This window comes from Anolis carolinensis, chromosome 4, assembly GCF_035594765.1.
Source record: "Anolis carolinensis isolate JA03-04 chromosome 4, rAnoCar3.1.pri, whole genome shotgun sequence".
NCBI classification, from domain to species: domain Eukaryota; kingdom Metazoa; phylum Chordata; class Lepidosauria; order Squamata; family Dactyloidae; genus Anolis; species Anolis carolinensis.
Window position 1 is genome coordinate 160,933,236 of NC_085844.1, and position 19,788 is coordinate 160,953,023.

General features: G+C 37.7%; 1 protein-coding gene across 2 annotated transcripts in view; it reads left to right on the plus strand.

Moving 5' to 3' along the window:
• Nucleotides 1–250: 250 nt before the first annotated feature.
• adgrl4 (adhesion G protein-coupled receptor L4) overlaps nucleotides 251–19,788 on the plus strand; it is a 157,947-nt gene continuing 138,409 nt past the window's right edge. Inside the window, exons 1-2 of one of the 2 annotated variants that reach the window (XM_016994882.2) lie at nucleotides 251–1,406; nucleotides 2,794–2,958. In XM_016994882.2, coding sequence (XP_016850371.2) covers nucleotides 1,286–1,406; nucleotides 2,794–2,958 — 286 coding nt within the window. In that variant the 5' untranslated portion in view covers nucleotides 251–1,285. The remainder of the gene's footprint in view (nucleotides 1,407–2,793; nucleotides 2,959–19,788) is intronic. The other variant, XM_008114144.3, reaches the window with a different exon arrangement.

Genomic DNA, 19,788 nt, shown 5'->3' on the forward strand with positions numbered 1-19,788 from the left:
TCTACTCTAACAGGAAATATAATACAAGTAGACTATCCTTATTCAAAATTACAAAATATTCCAAAATACAAATTTGTTCACATGATTGGCATAGTGACATTTGTTTTCTGATTGTTCAGTGTATACAAACTTTGTTTTATGCACGTCATCAAAAATGTTGTAGAAAATTACTTTCAGGCTATGTGTATAAAGTAGTGTTTCCCAACATTTGGTCCTCCAGGTGTTTTGGACTTCAGCTCCCACAATTCCTAACAACTGGTAAAGATGGCTGCGATTTCTGGAAGTTGAAGTACAAAATACCTGGAGAACCAAAGGTTGGGAAGCACTGGCATAAAGTGTATTTAAAAAACTAATGTCGTATTTAGACAAGGGTCCCATCACCAAGATATGTCATTATATGTAAATACAGGTATTCCAAAATCCAAAATCCAAAAGAAGTATTTTAGATAAGAGATACTCAATGTATATAGCTTAAGATACAAATATATGATGCACATGTCGTTATGTGTGTGTGTGTGTGTAGTTTTTCTTCACTCTTTCTTAGAGGTAACACAGGTTTTGTCTATCTCCCCTTCCCTGCAAAACTGAGTATTCTTTGCCACTTCTTGCATCCTCTTACTATTATTACATCACCTCCTTTAAGGCCTCAAGAACTCTCTCACTTAGGTTTTCCTGCTGGCCCTGAAATTCCATGGTGCACATTCAGTTTCCTGCTTACTTCCTCCCACAGCTTTATATCTTTGTTTTCCATACAAAAGAAGTCTCAGTGGATTTCCTGTACCTCCTTCTCATGCTGCTGCTCTTAAAGTGACAGAATTTCAGGCTTTAGCTGGGAAAAGACTCAGTAGTCAACAAAACAGAGAGTAAACCCAGATTTTACAAATCCTGCCAGGATAAAAGAGCTCCAAGCAAGGATGAAGGGATGCTGACAACTCCTTTAGCTCCGCTAATGATCCTTTTTAAATCTTGGTCTACAGCCATTCGAGAGCACAGCCATCCAAGATCAAACAGATTTCAACAGTGGACTATCACAAACGTTTGCCCTGCATCCCTTTCCTGTGTTCTCCTGAAGTCTTCAACTTGATCTTTCACTGCATCTGATCCAGCTCTGTGCTTATATCTCTCCTCCATTCAAACCTTTCCTTGTTTTTATCTCACAACTGATTTGCTGTTCATCATCTGTGCCTACCTAGTCCAGCCCTTAAGATATTTCAAGACATAAATTGAAGGGCAAATGGCAGTCTAGGAGTGCCAGTTTTGCCAGGACTTCACTCTTGCAAAGGGCATGTGTGGGCATTTTGCACATGGTCATTCTGTATCCAGCAAGATAAGTTTGTTTGTCATGAAAGGACTCAGGACTGACCATTTTCTAGAAGCATTACCTATGAAATTTCTGCTGCTCCTAGGTAGGTAATATATTCTATTCTATTCTAGTGTTGGATGAAAGTTAAGAATAAAGTGAAAAGTAAAGAAAGCAATATTTCATAACTTTTTAAAAGAGAGATTTAGCCCAATAGATTTATATTGTTGGAGGTCATATTTTCATTCAAGACTTTGAATGTTCATTGATATGGCAATCTCCAGATTTGACAGGCTCATTTCAACAAAGAAATTTTACAATGTGTAGAGAAAGTGGGCATGCAAACCTTCTCTCTGAACTGGATCACAAGAATCTCACTATTAAATTTGGTTGTGTTTTAAGAAGACAGGGTTGTTATTGTTGTGAAACATGGCAAAGTGAATTTTAGCCTGCTGGTCAAAGCAAAGTCATCACGCAAATGACCAACATCTTTTCTTTCTTAAGAAAAACAACTTAAGAAGTTCTCTGTAGGAAAAAAGAAACACATTAATAATGTATAAAGTAATAGAGAAACAGGACAGATGTGAATTATATATTTACAAAGTTGTTTAATCTTAACCTTTAAAATATTTTGGTCATTATTATTCATAGAAAGCAGCTTCTGTTTTTTGTTGGAGTAATTAATCTTTTATTCATGTATTAGAGGATTGTTTAAATTGCTCTAAACTGGCCATTTTCTCAAATTTATATTTTTCAGTCCCAAAAACACTTACTAATGAGTAAGCCCCTTTGAATTAAGAGAGTAAACATGCTTAGATTGCCTTGGTATCAACAATTCTTTTCTTAATGCGTACATATTTAATATATTGTTTGGTTTAGAAATCATTTTTGAATTCTTAATTTAGACAACTCTTGAATAGCTATGATTTAAAATGAATTCATCGTTCAGAATATTTTGAAGGACAAATTTTGAAGGACACAGAATGAAGGATTGTATAAAAACCAGTTTTCCACCATTTAACACACTACAGCATTAAGACTCTTTCTATAATTAATATGGCAGTCTTAAGAAACAGGAGAGTTTTCAGAACTAAAGTTGTAATCTTCCATCATTGCACTATCTATGTATAAAAATGTCATTTTATGGTCAGTTTCCAGTAGAAGAACCTCAGAGCCATGCTGGAAGACCTAGATGTTTCTAGAGAGAAGCTTTCTCAGGTTAAAAAAACAGCATTTTTATTTGTAGTTTTTCACTTTGATTGGGGGGCTCCTATGCCCCTAACCATAGCTAATGTGGTGGAATGACTGTAAATCAGTTTGGCACTGGATTTTCCATTTTCTTTTAGAGAGCATACCTCCTTCCAAAATTATCTTAAAATATGAGACTTTTGAAGATTATGTCAATATATTCCAAACATGCTTGTAGAGAACCTTTTTTTAAAAAAAAAATCAACATTTGAGATAATATAATGGTTGTTTTTAATTCCATCTAGTATTTATATCCACACTGCTGGACATGAGCTACTCCTCTCAGAACTGTACTATGACATGCCACGAACACGCTAAATGTGAAGTGCACAATGGTATACAAGGCTGTTATTGTAGCCCAGGATTCACTGGACCAGGCATCAATGGACCAAGTACAATTGGCTGTTACGGTAAGAATGATTGTCTTCATGTAGTTCCTTATAATACCTTGTGCTTTTGTGTCTTTTTAGTGAACTCATCAGCCATCTCTTTTTTTGACTACCTTGTAATTTATGACACAGGTTGGCATCAAATATAGACATGAAGAAGTAAAATGATTCATCTAATGAATTTACATCTTTGCGTATTTTCTGTATATTCTAGAAAATTGGTCATCGCCATCAGAATGGTTCAGGTGGTGAGATCTGGCTAGATTTGAGCCCAGTTGAGACAACTGAGAAACAAAAGCATATTTGAAGGAAGCCCAGAATTTGCAGAACTATTTTTAAAAATGAAGAGGCCCAATATCTGCCTCTTCAATAGAAACAGCCCAATGAGAACTGTGCAATCAATAGCTGAGTGTTATTGTGAAAATAAAAGTGAGAATTATGGGAAATGGGCTTCACTAGATACTTGGTTGGTTGGTTGGTTGGTTGGTTGACGTCCTGAAAAAGAGCAAATCTTTCAAGAGATGAGAAAACAGTACACAATTTATTGCTAACCCATTTATTTGACAAATAAAAACATGTTCTGCTGCAAGCTTGGGAGTTCTTTAGAAAGACTGAGAGATTTCCTTAAAGTAGTGAAGATGGATAAAATACTACAATTTCTCAGAGAGGTACTACATAGTCTTAGTTTTCACATCATATCACATGAAACGAATCTGAAAGTGATTAGGCCTTTGTGCGAAAATAAACTAATAGTTAACATATGAACAGAATGCTAATCTGGCTGTGTAGACCAAGAAAGAGAAAGAGGTGAAGAGAGATCAGAGCCAGCCCTAGGTATTTTTCAAGTGTAGGTGAACAGAATTTTGGCACCCCCCCCCCCAAACCAATAACTGAAAAATAAAATCGTTGGATAAGCAAAAATGTTGGATAATAAGGAGGGATTAAGGAAAAGCCTAAACATCAAATTACATTAAGATTTTACAAATTAAGCACCAAAACATCATGTTTTACAACAAATCAACAGAAAAAGCAATCTCAACTGCGCCCCTGTATATTTTGCACCCCAATCGACCGCTTAATTTGCCTCATTGTTGGAGAAATACATCTGAGAGAGATACATCAGTTCAATGTCACCATATATCTTTAATTTTTAGGTACAAATTATGTACAAATGAACTAACTAAGCAAATGCATTTCCAAAAAGAGAACTGCTCATTTCATCATTCTGATTTCTATTTTGAAGAAGAGGAGTAACACCAGGAATAACACCAGTAATAACAACAAAATTTTATCACATTGATTAATCTCACAATGAGTGTTTTGATAACTATACCTTTATACAGCAATGACCTAGCTATACCTTTTCCAGAGTCCATTTTCCTCTTAGGCAGATAATATTCCAGTCACTTAGAGGAATGTTTATTAAGTAGCTCTTGTTTCAACTTACTTCTACAACAAACTTCTACAGTATGCAGAAGTTAAAAAATGGGGTTTTCCTGTCACATATCTAATAAACTAAGATCATACCTAATTTGTTTGTTAAAATCAAGGAGACATATTCCATGTGGTTTGTGCCCCATGTTCTTTATGCTCAGAACTAATGTCAAAAGGCTATTGATGTCAACAATAATTGCTAAAAGCAAGTCTTTAAATCATTATATAGTTTTGCAATTTTGACATCAGAATTCATTACAACAAAAGCACTTGAGATCAGTTTTTCAATAAACTATAATATACAGGCAGTCCCCAAGTTACAAACAAGATAGGTTCTGTAGGTTTTTACGTAAGTTGCATTAGTATGTAGTTGGAACAGGTACATTTTAAAGTGAAACTCCAGCCAAAAAACATAGGGAAGGCTTAGCACCCCTGTGATGTTTGTTTTGCTGTCTGTGCCCCTGTTCAGAAGATTTCATCTCACTTTCTGTTCCTGTGGCAATTGTATTTTGAACATTTTGGTTTGTCATGGATAAAAGGATTGGTGAGAAAACTTCAGTGGATACCCCCTCTTCCCATGATAATTCTTACAAAGAGTGAATTTCCCTTCCTAGAGGTAGATTTCCTTTCACTGTTGTCTCACCCTCATTTGTAATTAGGAGTCCTATATAAATTTAATATTTGTAACTCAGGAACTGCCTGTATACTGGCTGCTTTCTTGAGGATGAACTCACCACTGGTGGATTTAGCCATATTTTTCTGAACTGGAAAATGCTATGCAATACTATTCCATATTTCACTTTGAAAAACTCGGTGTTTAAAAAAGGATGGGAGGGGCAATTTCTAGTTATGTTTGCTGAGAAAGTTTATAAGAGAACAGTGATACGTTTCATTGATACATATACTGTTATTTTGCCATTTTGCCTTAAATTGCTTTTCTTCCACTGAACCATTCAGTTTTTAAACTTTGATATGTCTTCCATTGTTGTAATATTATGATCAATCACAACAATCAATGGTACATCTGAGCATAAACCAGAACTTTAAAAGGTTTTACATTGGACATGCTAGTGGTCATGTTGAGTGGCAGATATAGTACCAAATGTTCCTTTTCAAGCTCTGTATTACTTGTGAAACATCTATTCTCATTGTAATTGATACCACACCTACAACAGAAAATGAAGTAGCAGCCAGCATAGTTTTCTGTGTGTACTTAAGATTTAATGATTTTGGTAGAAATTATTTGATGGTAGGGTTTTGAATAAATGTGTTCTTTATCCATTAAATTGCCATTTCGCAGCCCTCCTTCAAGCGTGTTCTCCACTCCATCTAAATGCATAGTAAAGGTAAAGGTTTCCCCTGACATTAAGTCCAGTCGTGTCCGACTCTGGGGGTTGGTGTTCATCTCCATTTCTAAGCCGAAGAGCCGGCGTTGTCCATAGACACCTCCAAGGTCATGTGGCCGGCATGACTGCATGGAGCACCGTTACCTTCCCGATGGAGCGATACCTATTGATCTACTTACGTTTGCATGATTTCGAACTGCTAGGTTGGCAGATCTAAATACATAGTAAGCACATAATCTTTTAAATAGTGTTGCTCTGTGTCCATTGCTGTGCAGTTCCCTCAAGGGGTAGTACTTTGGACTCTGCTAGTTTTTATGCCTACAGTTCAGAAACTAAGGCCCCTTCCACACAGCTGAATAAAATCCCACATTATCTGCTTTGAACTGGGATTTATGTCAGTGTGGACTCAGATCAGTACAAAACAGATGTTGTGGGATTTTCTGCCTTGATATTCTGGGATATAAGGCTGGAAGGGCCCTGACTGGAAACCTCTGTTATAGTTGTTGTGGATTTGGACTGTAATCCTACGTACATTCCCACCAAACTCAGTAGAGTTTTCTTTTTCAAAGAACCAAACTGTTAATGGCTGATCATCACTGTAATGTAATGCATGTTTATTGAGAATGAAGTACTATTAGGATACTAAGTAAACTACTTAAGGGGCCAGCAAGGGATAGTGGTGTTGAACCAGCTCAGGAGACCAGGGTTGAAAACTTTTCTTGGCTGTCTATACAATGGGATGGCCATCTTTGTAAAGAAATATTTTGGAAAGAAATCCAGAAGGTAAACTATTCTGTACATAGCTTTATATTTTTACATTGTTTATATTTATACCGTTCCAATCATTACCTGATCCTGCTGAGCTTAATGGAACTTACATCTGAATAGATATGTTTGAAGATTGCATAATGGTTTCAAATTTCTGATTTACTGATAGAAACATTAGTTTTTCCTGTTTTATCTTTATGTATGGTTTTATCTATAACATATGGTAAAGAAAAACTTACGCGCCTTCCACACAGCTGAATCAAATCCCACATTATCTGCTTTGAACTGTAATATATGGCAGTGTGGACTCGGATAACCCTGTTGAAAGTAGATATTGTGGGATTTTCTGCCTTGATATTCTGGAGGCACATCCACATAGGGTGTGGATGAGCACCCTCCAGGAATTTTACGTGGGGCATCCAAACAACACCTCACATAAAAATGCATTAATTCACCACAAAGCAGGAAAACCCTTCTGAGGGGGCAGTCCAGACAACCCTAACGGATTTTCAGCTCAGAATACCCTAAAATGCTCTAACGTGCCGCCCCCCAGAAAAGCCTTAAAAATTAAAAAATACTCCTGGCCGCCCTCCCCCCCCCCACCATTTTCAAAGAGCCAGGAGAGGGCAAGCAGCAGGGTAATGCCGGGCCAGTAAGTAATTTTTACTTTTTAAGGCTTTTCTGGGGGAAGGTTGTTGGTGTCAGGGTGCCCTGCCGGAAGGTCTGGCAGGGCATCTGGACGCCACCACCCCAAGGAAAGCATAGGGGGTTTTTTTACCGGTGTGAGGACAGAAGTCTGGCCTGACCCAGATTTTTTAAATCCGAGTTGGGCTAGACTTTTCCGGTCTGGAACCGCCCTGGCTTATATGGCTGTGTGGAAGGGCCCTTCGTAAGCATTGGCAATATAATCCCCCCCCCTCCATTTGTCAATGCAATCTTCAATTTCCCACAATTCCTTAGGTCAAAAGACTTAGCCATAGTAGACAGCGTAGAAGTAGCATTTGGTGGTTACATGGATCTAAAATCTGCCTAGCATAATAAACAAATGATAACCCCAGCCCTGTTTATGAGAGTACTGTTTCCATTCTTTTATTAATCTTTTTGTTGGCATTCTTGAACATTTTGTTCAAGAATGCAGGAAAGAAGTGTTTTAACTAGATAAAATCTGTGTTTCCTGCTGCATAACACATAAGAATTGGGTAGCATAGTAAGGCATATTCTTGGAAAGCAAATACATGTTTCTTGAAGGTGGCACATTGCACAACAATGGTTAATATTCTCTATATATATTTTAAGAACACATTTGCCATCTGTTTTTAATTGGATAGGATCTTAAAAGAATTAAGAGAAAGTCAGCATAGTAATTAGCTTGAAACTAAAATATGTGGAGCAATGCTGTGCCTTAATGATATGTCAGATCTTGTGTGTTTCTCATCAAAAGTCATCTTGTTCTGGAGATAAATGCTCACTTGCTTTCAATGTATAATCTTTGGTTTTTCCTACAACAGCATCTCTGCTATCATCAACTCAAACTTTCTTTCACGTACACATATAAACTGCAGCTACTTAAATTCAGTATAATCATGCAAGTTAGTGAGGTGGTTACATTCACTGTTTCTGTCATTAGCATCAATTTAACAGTTTTGCACCTGTTCACTAATAGCTACCTTTTAATGATCTCCTTAATGATGTCATTTAAATACCTCCTTGCTTCACTTTGAACTTGAGAGCTTTGTGTTGCAATAACCAAAGAAGCTGCAGTTTTTGTTATTTTCAACGTAATATTCAACCTCTAATATTCAGCTTTTTTTTCAGTGTGGAGAAATGGCAGTTCACAGTTCAGTTCTGCAAAGGTGTAATCTACTATGAGACGAGGCCTTCATTTCTTGCTATTTAAGTGCTTAGAGGAATTTTGCTCTTACTAGAAGAAGGTGGCATTCTTCACAATATCTTATGTCATCTGAAGCCACATTTGGCTCCTGAAAAAGCTGGACTTAAATATGTTCTGCAGTGAGGAGGAGCAGCAGGAGAGAAAGAAAACTGACAAATATTTATTTATTTATTTATTTATTGCATTTATATACTACTTTTCTCACCCTTGGGGGACTCAAAGTGATTCACAGAATAATCAATGGCAAAATTCAATGTCTCACATGTATAAAACATCACATATCAAATCAATAGGCAAATAACAATATGCTAGTAATCATTGCCAGCAAATAATAATACCAACAGAAATAAAAAAAACCACACACACACACACACATAAATACACAAATAATAAGCTAATAATAATAGCAACCTAATATTAATCACTAGCAAATGATGATGATGATGATGATCATAGAATCATAGAATAGTAGAGTTGGAAGAGACCTCATGGGCCATCCAGTCCAACCCCCTGCCAAGAAGCAGGAAATCGCATTCAAAGCACCCCCGACAGATGATGATGATGATGATGATGATGATGATGATGATAGGAAACTAATAATGATCACTAGCAAATAATACCAACTTAATAATAGAAATAACACATACACACATAAATACACAATAATAATATCAGAGACAGTTTTGTTGGCAAAGATTCCAGTGCTCCAGAGCATGGATAAACATTTGATGACACAGAAGGTTGGGTTAAATACGAGCCTTAGGCCCCCTCCATACAGCTGAATAAAATCCCACATTTTCTGCTTTGAACTGGAATATATGGCAGTGTGGACTCAGATAACCCAGTTCAAAGCAGATATTCTGGGATTTTCTTCCTTGATATTCTGGGTTATATGGCTGTGTGGAAGAGCCCTCTTACTACCTCCTCAGCCTCCTTGGATAAGTGAGACTCTACTGTACTAATATTAGAAAATAGCTAGGACTGAATCAGATTGTGCTTATGTGTAGTTGGGCACTTGTATCTATATACAGTAGAGTCTCACAAGATAAATGGGCCGGCAGAACATTGGATAAGCCAAAATCTTGGATAATAAGGAGGGATTAAGAAAAAAAAGCCTATTAAACATAACATTACACTATGATTTTACAAATTAAGCACCAAAATATCATGTTTTACAAGAAAATGACAGAAAAAGCAGTTAAATACACAGTAATTTTATGTAGTAATTACTGTATTTACAAATTTAACACCAAAACATTGCAACATTTACTACAAAAACAATGACTACTAAAAGGCAGACTGCCTTGGATAATACAGAACCTTGGATAAGTGAAGCTTGGATAAGTGAGACTCTACTGTATGTGCATGCCACTTAAACAACATACATAAAGAATACTAATTCAGCTCTGAATATCACCTAATCAAGAAATCACTGAGGTTCCTTTTTAAATGTTAGTAAAACTCAAAATAGAACTGGCCAATATCTTTAATACACTAGCTGAAAAATGGGCAATTGGAGCCTTTGGCCTAGTTGCACGCATATATTGAATTTAAGTTGTAAAGCTCTCTTCAAGCTACAATTTCAGACTGCTGGGAGATCTGTTCCTCTCCCATTAGGATGGGCTTAAAGGATAAGGACAGAGAGAGGAAAAAATGACAGGATGATGCAAACAGAAAAATGGAAAGACAATTATTAATACAATGGAGTTTTTACTGAGTATTGGCAGTTTTTTGCATATAATATGTCAGAAAATCATAGCCTTCCCATGTTTCATAGATGAAAAATGGGACAAATATGTCAAAGTAACATCAGAGTTTAGGCTGCTTTTTACTTAGCACCCTTCCACACAGCCATATAACCCAGAATATCAAGGCAGATAATCCACAATATCTGATTTGAACTGAATTATCTGAGTCCACACTGCCATATAATCCAGTTCAATGTGTAGCTGTGTAGATACAGCTGTGTAGAAGGGGCCTCAGTCTTCTGAGAAGGGCAAACTTCTGCCCCCTCCTCTCCCCCCTCCCCACAAGGTAAGTGAGTGCAAACTATATTTGCACTTTGAACTCAGTTTGCAGCCATCAAAGGAGTGGGAGTGGGAGGAAATAAGAGAAAATGGAAAATTGTACAAATAGTTCCCATGAAATGATGAGCCAGCATGTGTGGAAAGGTAATATTGTTAGTGTTAGTCATGGAAAACATAGATAATTGTGATGACTCATGGGCCATGTAGTCCCGTTCCTAGTGCTGTTGTGACAGATGAAGAGGAAAACTTGGGTTTCCCACCATTTCAGCCAGAAAAGGAACTTTCCCAGCCAGAAATGGAGCCCTTGCACCTGCAGGAGGTTTGTCTTCCAGAAATCTGCCAAACAAGCCCTGAGTCAAAATCTCCCCCTTTTTCTCGCCGTAATTATTATCTCCAGCAAAAAGGAGTGCAGCAGGCTAATCGCAGGAGCTTGAGAATTGCAGCAAAGCATTCAGATGATTAAGCCTGCTTCCGTGAGAGATTTTAGGGAGTCATACATCTGGATACAGAGATTGACTTTCGTTTCTGATTCCCCAGAGAAGTGTTCTCTGGTGGGAAAACGAGGCCTATTTAGGTTCCTTGCTCCCGAAGGAATCTTGCGGAGTCAATTCGTCAGCTACCGGAGCAGCGTGTGTGGACAGCTACTCCTGCTCTCAAGCCTTTGTTCCTGTTCCAAGCCTTCGTTCCCAGCCTTGTTTTTCTCCCCGGATCTTGCCTTGTTTCCCGGACCTCGCCAAGTAATTACCACGGATCTTGTTCTTGCTCCTCGTTTCCTTGTTGCCTTGAATCAAGCTTTGTGTTCCAAGAATCAAGTTACCTTCTAGCCTTGCTCAAGTTCATGGACTAAAGGACCTTGTCATCTCCCCTCACTTTGCCTGGCAAAGTGAGTGTTTCGGTTATTGGATTACAACTTTGGACCTTAATATTTCATATTGGACATTGTTTCTTGGGACTAATTTTGACCTTTCCTGAAAGGACTAATTCTGGACTATTTCATACACTTGCTTTATTTACCTTATATATTCCTTCAATAAAGATATTAGATAGATTCTGGCCTCTGTGTATGGTTATTGGTGCTCTGCAGCCTGGGTCGTGACAATAATGCTGTAATGACATGGTTATGGGACTCAGTATTCGAGCAGTAACTGTAGCAGTGCGATAATGAGAATAATTTAAAATGGTTGACTAATGGACTGACCTTGAACTACGATTTTGAACTTGCATGATTTTAATTGATGTTTTAATACTTGGTTTTAATTGTAACTGTTATTTTTGGAATTATATGTTTGGCATCAAATTGCTGCCTGTTGTGAGGCTGCCCTGAGTCCCCTTCGGGGTGAGAAGGGCAGGGTACAACTATGGGAAATAAATAAATAAATGTTTTTCTTTTTTTAAAAAAAAAAATAAATTTTATTAATTGAAAACATAAAGTTCTAAATTTAACAATATAAAAGATTAAAAATAGATAGGGATGGTAGGGGAGGGTCTAATGGGAAAGTGATAACAACTTGCAACACAACAAAAATATAGACTGCAAGAGAGATGGAAAGGAAGGTATGAAAAGATTTGACTTCCAATCTTGTCCACTGTAGTTTACATTATCCTTTCCTAACTCCTCTGCTGTCCCCTCTTCATTTCTTCTCATTGGAGAACAATTTTTCTTTTGGTCTTCAAATTGGTTATATTATGTTTTTCAAGAAAAGTCAAAACAAAAACGCCATCTGATTTGAGCAAAATGTCATCATAGTAAGTCAGGTTCCTTATTTTCATGGCTTTCTCAATAGGGAATGATTACTAAATCTTCTACACACATGGTGAACAAAACTACTGGTTTTCAAGATCAAAATTGTTTGGTAGGAGTGGCCTTTATTTCCTGTGCTGGTCTATGACCAAAATAGATGATTTGATTTGATAGTAGATAGTAACAAAGGGGTAAAAAAAATGGGTCAACATTATAAGAGACTGGTGATTAAACAGATATAAAATAGAAATGTATGGAATCAGATGAGAAACACAAGTTAGAGGACTAAAGTTCCTTCTTAAATTACAAGTAGAATTTTAAATCAGAATATTAATCAAATCTAAACTACAGAAAAATGGAACTTCAGTGCTACATATAACTCCTATAAAATAAACAATCGAAATATCATTAAATAACAGCAGGCAACAAGAACACCAAATGAAATGCAATACTGGGAATTCCCCTAGCTCATTTGAAATAAAAATGGGCTGACATACTTGCTGCTTCCCTGTTTTGTCATTTGAGCTCTGCTGGTTTCCTAACTTCCTGACAGTCACTTTGTCATTTTACTGACACAACACAAAATATTGAAGTAAACAGTATGATCACAGTGTTTACTTTAACATCCTATACTCGGTCAGAACTACAAAGGCCAACTACTTGTGCTGCACAAGGTGAAAGCGTTTGAACATGGTGGTAAGACAGCCACAAAATCTTTTTGCAATTGTCAGTGACCATTTATACTCTGAAATATTAATCAATTCCTGCTAGGAAACAGGATCAGCTCTTCCAGTTATACCAAAAAGAAAATATTGCCATCAGGTTTTGTGTAATTTTTCCTCATTTTGTGTCTATTGTGTTCTCTTCCACAGTTCCAGATGTACTTGTTTTCCATCTTATGTTATTGGGCCGTGCCACTGCTAAATATCTTCCTTTTCCTTTTGCAACTCTCATGTTTGTGTTGGAATGAGGCCACCCAACCCGTCCCCCGTCCCCCTGCAAAAGCCTTTACAAAATTTAAAAATCCATACAGGGTCACAATGAGGCTGTTCAGGCATCCCTCCTGGCAAGTAAAAATGATGTGCCAGGAGGCGGGGGCCAGAAGTAATTTGCCTCCCTCCCGCCTCCTGGAGCATCATTTTTATATGCCAGGAGGGCTGCTGGAGCAGCCTCATGGCAACTTGGTAAGGATTTTTAAAATATTAATATTTTTTAGTGGGTTGAGACGGGGATGCTCTCTTTGCCCAAAGATGGAATTGGGCTGTGGGTAAAGATTCCTGGGACTTTGGAAGCAGTCCCAGGAGTCTGTCCCCATAGGACCCCTGCCCCATTAGACCCCGGCCTTTCAGGAAGGCCCGGTCTAATGTGATATCTATTTAATTCAGGACAAAGCAGGGTTTTCTACTTTGTCCCAAATTAATTGGCTTTTACCTGAGGCGTCGTTTGGATGCCTCAGGTAAAAGTCCAACAGGGCTCGCATTTTGGGCCCTGTCTGGAGGGACCCTAAATGTTTGTCACTTTTCCTACCTCTGAATGTCATGACACATTTTAAGAAGGAGACAGCAGCTGATTCTAAATGTCTCTTTGGAGGGATATGAAATTTCTGCTTGTGTATTTTGAACTGGAATGACTCATTTACACATGAAAATCAGAAATGTATGTGGCAGTGCTAGTTTGAAACAGCTCATATAGACATGTTTGCCTGCTCCATTTACTGTCGGTATGTTCAGGTTTCAAGATAATATACATCTGATTCTGTGTCTTATGGCAACAAAAGTGGCAGTATTTCTGGTTTAAAACAACTGCATTGTCAAATGGCAATCAGACTTCTATTTATTGCTAAATGGAGTAATTCCAGATCTTAAGGCCAAGTTAGGGTCAAAAGTAAGGATCATTTGTAAAATCATGGGTGTTACAAAATGAATATGGTTCTTACTGAGTTTGGGAAAGTTTCCTTTTAGACTATAGTTCCCAACATTTCCTAGCCAGCATAACATATTTTTTGTCTCTTGGACTTCATAGTGTGTCATGCTAAAATGTTGTGTTAATATTCATGTATATGTTCTACTTATCATGCTATGCAGCTTGATAATCAAAAGGACGTATCATCACCAACAGTAAGATAGTCTCCTGTTGTACTCTATTCCTTGCTACACTGTGAGAAAATGAAAAATTGTCACAAACTAGGAAAGCAGAAAATATAAATGATAACTATGCATAGGAAAGGGAACCAAGAAATGCAGGCAGACATTTCACTAATCTCTCTGGGAATATGAAAAAAAACCCCAGAAAACATAAGAATACTGTTAAATATTAGGACCTTCGTGAGTGAATAAAGAGAATAAACAGTGAACAAGCTGGAAGTAGCAAGCTTTAAATGTCTTCTGTTTTCCCTTTGTGTGTATTGCCAGAGCTCAATGCCACACACACACAAAATGTGTGCACCAGGATAACAGGAAGACCTTCAAGAATTTAATGGTTTCCAAGATGGGAAAGAATTCTCTTTCCCTGGAGAATCAAAGGAGGAAAAGATAGCTTAAATAAATCTGGGGAGAGTGAGAATCTCCTTCTGATCTTATGAAATTGCAAACACACCAAAGACGTAAGAGCTTTGGATTCTGTGCTTTCTTTTCTTCCTTTAGCTTTCAGGATGCAATCTAAGCAAAAAGAAGCAAAAGAGTCACTGTCACACCCTTCTGGAGGAAATCCAGTCTATTGTAAAGCCAAAGGAAAAATCTAGAAGTAAGTAATGGATGGTCTATCTTCAGTATAAAAACTGAATAATCTTAAATTAATGAAGATGCACTGTGATACAATATGAAGAAATAGTTACTAATCTGACTTAATCCTGAGTCTCAGGATCTCCCCCCCAAAAAAAACATATGCACACTTTGCCAGTCCTTGGGTGAAAATCTTAAAGCAAGAGTTTTTTGTCTTTGAGGCCCCTTCCACATAGCTGCATAAAATCCACATTGAACTGGATTATATGGCAGTGGATTATCTACCTTGTTATTCTGGGTTATATGGCTGTGTGAAAGGGCCTGAGTCACCAGTCTCTGTGTTGACCATTTCCTCCACTTCTCTCCAAGTTTCTCAAACCATAACTTTCATCCCTCTTTGTGTCTCTCTACCTTTCGTACTTGCACTCTTCCCACATTGTTTTAAAAACATGACTAGAATAGATCAATTCAGAGATGGATTAGGTGCACTGTAGTTTGATCCCCAAGCCTCCACAATATCCCCAATCCATTTTTAAGAAGAAAACATAGCTGAATATGAACTGTGATGACAACTTCTTTCATCAGGTAGTATGGTTCCAGGATTAGGGGGGCAAAGTGTGAAAATGATCCGCACTCTATCGACAATTGCTGTATTAAGATTCTCAGCACATTGAAGTTTGAGTGCAAACCCACTAAGTTGAGCTGCCTTTTAATAGAATGATAACAAAGGAATGTCATGTTGGACTGTTGTAATTTCTGTTTCTCAAAAGGTTGTGGTGGTGGTGGTTCAGCAGAGACAATCTGACTGTAAAAGAAAAAAAAACATGGCTAGTGAGGGCCACTGGTTGTTGGGAAACATTCTTCAACTGCTTGGAAAGCATTAAAATAGCTAGGAGAAGTGTGTGTACTGTTGTTAATGACGATGTTTGGAGTAATGTCATTAGCTGGATTATAATTCTAATAGTTTCTTAAAAGCAGTTTTCACAAAAGTATTAAAGAAAATGTTATTTTTTCTGTTCCATGTTAACTTGAGAAAGCTTCCTAACAAACAAACAAAACTTTAGACTTTTCAGCTGATTGATGTGCTTTAAGCAACTGTGACTAGCGGTTGCTTTACACCAGGAGCCATCAACTGATTATAGGTGTTACCCAGACATTACAAGACTTGGGAAGCTACCAGCAGCTTTCATGGCAATCCTGAATCTATCTTGAAATTTTTGATTGAAATTGTGGTCATGAACAGCTTTTAATGTTGGAATTAACCAAACCAAGAAATAAAATAGTACTAATGCCTATTCTCTAAAATCTTAGGAAAAAGGAATGCATATTTTAAAAGGCCCTCAAAACTAAATAAAGAAATCAAAATTGCACATTGATTTCCTCTCTCAGGGAGTGATGTTCTAACACTGAGAAGGAGCCATGACAATGAAGCAAACAATAAAATGGAAACATTATTGTGTTAAATCAAATTATTTTTAAAAATATTGCTTGACTATGTTTTGTTTGTTAGGAAGACAAGAACAACCCAGCATTAAGCTCTTATTTTCAAACTTTATTTTGAAAAAGTACTTCTGGGGCAGCTCTCTGGTGAAAGTGCCCAAAAAAACCCGCCGACACTGAAAAATAGCTGACGGGAGGCTTCCCACCTTTCTATATGGAAAGATAAGTTGAGCCAGCTTCCTGAGGCTTCTCACTGTGATGAGGTAGAGGGAAGCCGGAATAGTGTGGGGTGACAAGTCCCCATGCCCCCTGGGCGGGTGTTGCTGGCATCACTGCAATCCGCTGCAATTCCAGCAGCGTATGGAAAGTGGTCCTCAAGCTTTAAAAACTTAGAAGTTCAGAAGTATTTATGAAAAGTATTTATCCCCCTGAATACATAAGCCCTGTATGAAAATATTCAAGCTGTTCTTAAGATAGGTACTGTATATTTTGTTTTTAAACACATGGCCAGATTTTATGACACTGATTTCTTTTAGAAGGTCATAAATAAAAACACTCTCCAGCCTTCTCTACTTTTGCCTGTGCTTTCTTACAGCCATCCTCCCAAGTCTCTGAGGAGTTTTATAAACTTCCAGCACATCTATAGGTGTTTCCAGTTGCCAAGGAACCGTAATCCTCCCTCCTCCCAAGTGAATTGCTTTCCTGAGCTACAGTTCTTCCTTTAAGAAAGAGAATCACTTAAATGAAGTTGGAATAAAGTGAGCTTCCCAAACTCAGTCCTAAACGTTTGCTTTTTACAAAAGAAAACTGTTGCTCAGGTGAGCGATTGAAGGCTCATCATTGCTGACCTGGGAAATAGGTTGAAGCAGAGCACAGGACCATTCGGGGTTTATTTGAAGAAGTGGAATAACGTTTTGCAGACTTTGCCTCAAGGGCTGACCAACCCAACTTTTCTCCTGCAAAACAAGTCAGTCTAAGAAAGTATAATATTGCGTAGAGGGTGGGGAATTAAAACAGAAGAATGTGCAGGTAATGAAAAACCTAAAAGCCCTGGGTTCATCACTTGTTGAATTCTTGTTTGCCCTATCATCCTAGGATGCCTACGTTTCAGGGCTCTAGCTGAATTCCCTTCTCTAAGAGTATATCTACACTGTAGAATTAATGCTGTTTGACACCCCTTTAACTGCCATGGCTGAATGCTATGGAATCATAGCAGTTATAGTTTGATGAAGCTCCAGCACCACTTTGCATAAAGGACTAAAGACCTTTTAAAACTACAACTCCATGGTTCAATAGCATTGAGCTATGGCAGTTAAAATGGTATCAAACTATTAATTCTACAGTGTAGACGCACCCTTAGTGCCTCATCACACTAGAGCATGAATCCACCTTAAATCCAGTTTTTGCCTCCTGCAGAATTCTGGGGTTTGTAGTTTGGTGAGGCCCAGGATCTGTTGTCTGAACTGTTTATAGCCCCCTCCCTAAAGTGGATTTAAAGTGGATCCAAGCTCTAGTGTGATGAGGTCCTATTAAGTCTCCAGGTGAGGGGATGGCTGAGCAATGCTGGGGGAGGACAAAGTTTGAATTTGGTATGAGAAACCTTTAAAGCTTCAGTTGCCTATCTCCTGTGCTACACCAAGACTCAATGGCTCAGTACAAATGTGTTTGCATGTATGTTTCACTTGCATGAAATTAATGAGAGCAACGAAAGGTTTCCAAGATATACCAAGTTGTTCTCTGCATTCAGTTTTGTTGTCTTCTCCGTAGTCATGCTACTGGAGAAATAATTTCACAGTGATGTGCATTCTATCAGACAAGTAGAAAAGTCCATTAAAAGTGTAATTTGTAACAGAAAATGCATGGTAGCTTTAAAAACCAATACGGAGAGAAACAGATCTATATCAGCTGTTCTCTGGGAGGATTTTTTAGGACCTAAACTGTAGCTGAATTTGCACTCATAATAGCTGTGATAACTATCTTATTTAAAAATTTTAAAAACCCACCCAGATGTGTGGCATTTACTGTGCTCTAGCCATGACAATACATTGTTTCTAAATGGTTGTCTTTTAGATAAGCCCAAAAATACATTGGTTTCGCCTTTTTGAATGTAATTAGGAAGGATTCATTTAAAGTTTACAAGTGGGAACACACAAATTATCCACATGTGTCTTTCCATATTATACTTTCTGGAGGAGTTATTGTTTGTTTTAAAAATGAGAAAGTATTTTTCAAACTTATTTATATACAATATACTAAATGAAGACCAATAGGTAAGATGGTCTAATAAGTATGATTAAATATATGAATGATTCTCTTGAATCACCTTTTATCAAAGACTGGTTTTTTGTCTACAGTCTCATGTTCAAAACTAGACATACGTAGGGAAACATAAAATATAAACCGTGTTCATAGACAACTGGGATTCAAATATTTCTGTGTCAATGAATTATCATATCAGTATGTCACAAAATAGTAGTTAAATGCCATACCACTTAAACTTGACCCATCCTAAATTGGATTTATTGATTTTTCAGGTGAGACTACTTTGGAATGATTTATGATCGATGTACACTTCTTTGAGCACTTTAACATTTGTAAGATCTCAGGAATATTAATAATATTCACTTTCATAGAATTAAGGCCCCTTCTACACTGCCATATCATCCAGATTATCAAATCAAATAATCCACATTATCTGCTTTGAACTGGATTATATGAGTTTTCACTGCCAAATAATCCAGTTCAAATCAGATTATCTGGATTTTATATGGCAGTGTAGGAGTGGCCTAAGGCATTTGACTATTTTTATCCATCTTCATGTTGTACATAATGGCAAAATTCTTGAAATTGACCCTGTGCTGATCTGAAATATGCTAGAATAAGCAGTGGCAGAAAGAGGAAAAAGATCAGGACTAATGCAACTGTGTAAAAAGAAAAGATTTAACTAGTGTCTCCCTGTACAATCCTAGAAAAAGTGCAAGTGCTAGTAGTGTAGCAACAAGGTTGCAGCTACTTTTGTCTAGGATGTAGTGCTAGAAGTCCACATCTAACTTACTTTCTGTGATGACCCATGGGCCTTGTAGTCCTGCTCAGGACATTGTAATTCCTGATGAAGATGAAAACTTGGGTTTTTTACCTTCCCAGTCTGAACTGGATTCTTCTCAGCCAGATCTTTCCCAGGCAGATCTGGGAACCTTGCACCTGCAAGAAAGTTGTCTCCCAGAAGTATGTCAAACAAGCCCAGAGCCTACTTCTCCCGTGTTCTTGCGCCGGGAGTTTTGTAAACAACAGAGAAGTTTGGAATCAGCTTCGCGCAGGAGTGCGAGGATTGCAGCTAAGAATGTGGCCAATTAAGACTGCTTCTCGTGAGAATCTTTGGGGAGTCTCACATCTGGTCTCAGAGTTTAGCTTTCGGTTCTGATTCCCAGAGAACTGCTTCGGCGGGAAAGTTAGACTCTATTTAGGTGTTTTACCCGCGTAGTAA